At 39.7% G+C, this 789-nt stretch overlaps 1 protein-coding gene across 5 annotated transcripts in view; it reads left to right on the top strand.

Moving 5' to 3' along the window:
• marchf1 (membrane-associated ring finger (C3HC4) 1) overlaps positions 1-789 on the top strand; it is a 13,746-nt gene that overhangs the window by 6,987 nt on the left and 5,970 nt on the right. For all 5 annotated transcript variants that reach the window (XM_020591762.1, XM_020591765.1, XM_020591763.1 and 2 more), the window contains one exon: positions 53-197. In XM_020591762.1, the coding sequence (XP_020447418.1) occupies positions 53-197 (145 nt within the window). The remainder of the gene's footprint in view (positions 1-52; positions 198-789) is intronic.

Below are 789 nucleotides of genomic sequence, written 5' to 3'. Positions count from 1 at the left end.
GGTGTTGACTTACCTCTGATCCTCTGTCTGCCTCCATCCCTCCATCTTCCAGTGGGAGAAGCTACACATGTCAAAGAGTGAGAGGAGAAAGGTCTTCTGTTCAGTGTTGTTTCACCTGATAGCAATAGTGTGTATGTTGTGGTCAGTCTACATTCTGGTCAAGAGAACCGCTGAAGAGATTAGGCTTGGAAAGAACGGTCAGTACCACAGCAGAGTGACAGTGGAAACTTTCCATTATTAGCTTTGTTGATTAGAATTACAAATTAGAATTTGTAGCAACTTAAAGGTATAAAGTGGAGGTTTTCTTCTTAAACGCACTCATTCAACATTTCTCACCTTAAGGCACAGTGTACATACTTAAAGCCTAACAAGTCTGTTAGTACATTTGCAAATCTTGCCATCTGCCCCAAATTTTACCCATTTAAACATTTACATCAGTTTGCAGTTTTCTTAAGATTCAAGCTTCAAAGGTTCTATTTATCACAGACTCAAACTAAATATACAGTGATGGCGGCATACTCGTGTGGTTGTGCTAAAAGCCTAGTGTGCAATAAAAAATAAGATTGTGAAAAACAAATATTAATGATAAAACTAATATATATGTAGTTAGCATATTAAAATGCTGTAAGTTAATATGTGCAATGTTTAAATTATATAAGAATGTACATAATCCATCCATCCATCCATCCATTTCCCTCCGCTTATCCGGGACCGGGTCGCGGGGGCAGCAGTCTAAGCAAAGATGCCCAGACTTCCCTCTCTCCAGACACTTCCTCCAGCTCCTCCGGG

Source organism: Monopterus albus, unplaced genomic scaffold (genome assembly GCF_001952655.1).
Source record: "Monopterus albus unplaced genomic scaffold, M_albus_1.0 scaffold15.1, whole genome shotgun sequence".
In the NCBI taxonomy this organism is placed as follows: domain Eukaryota; kingdom Metazoa; phylum Chordata; class Actinopteri; order Synbranchiformes; family Synbranchidae; genus Monopterus; species Monopterus albus.
This window is presented reverse-complemented; position numbering and strand designations above follow the sequence as displayed.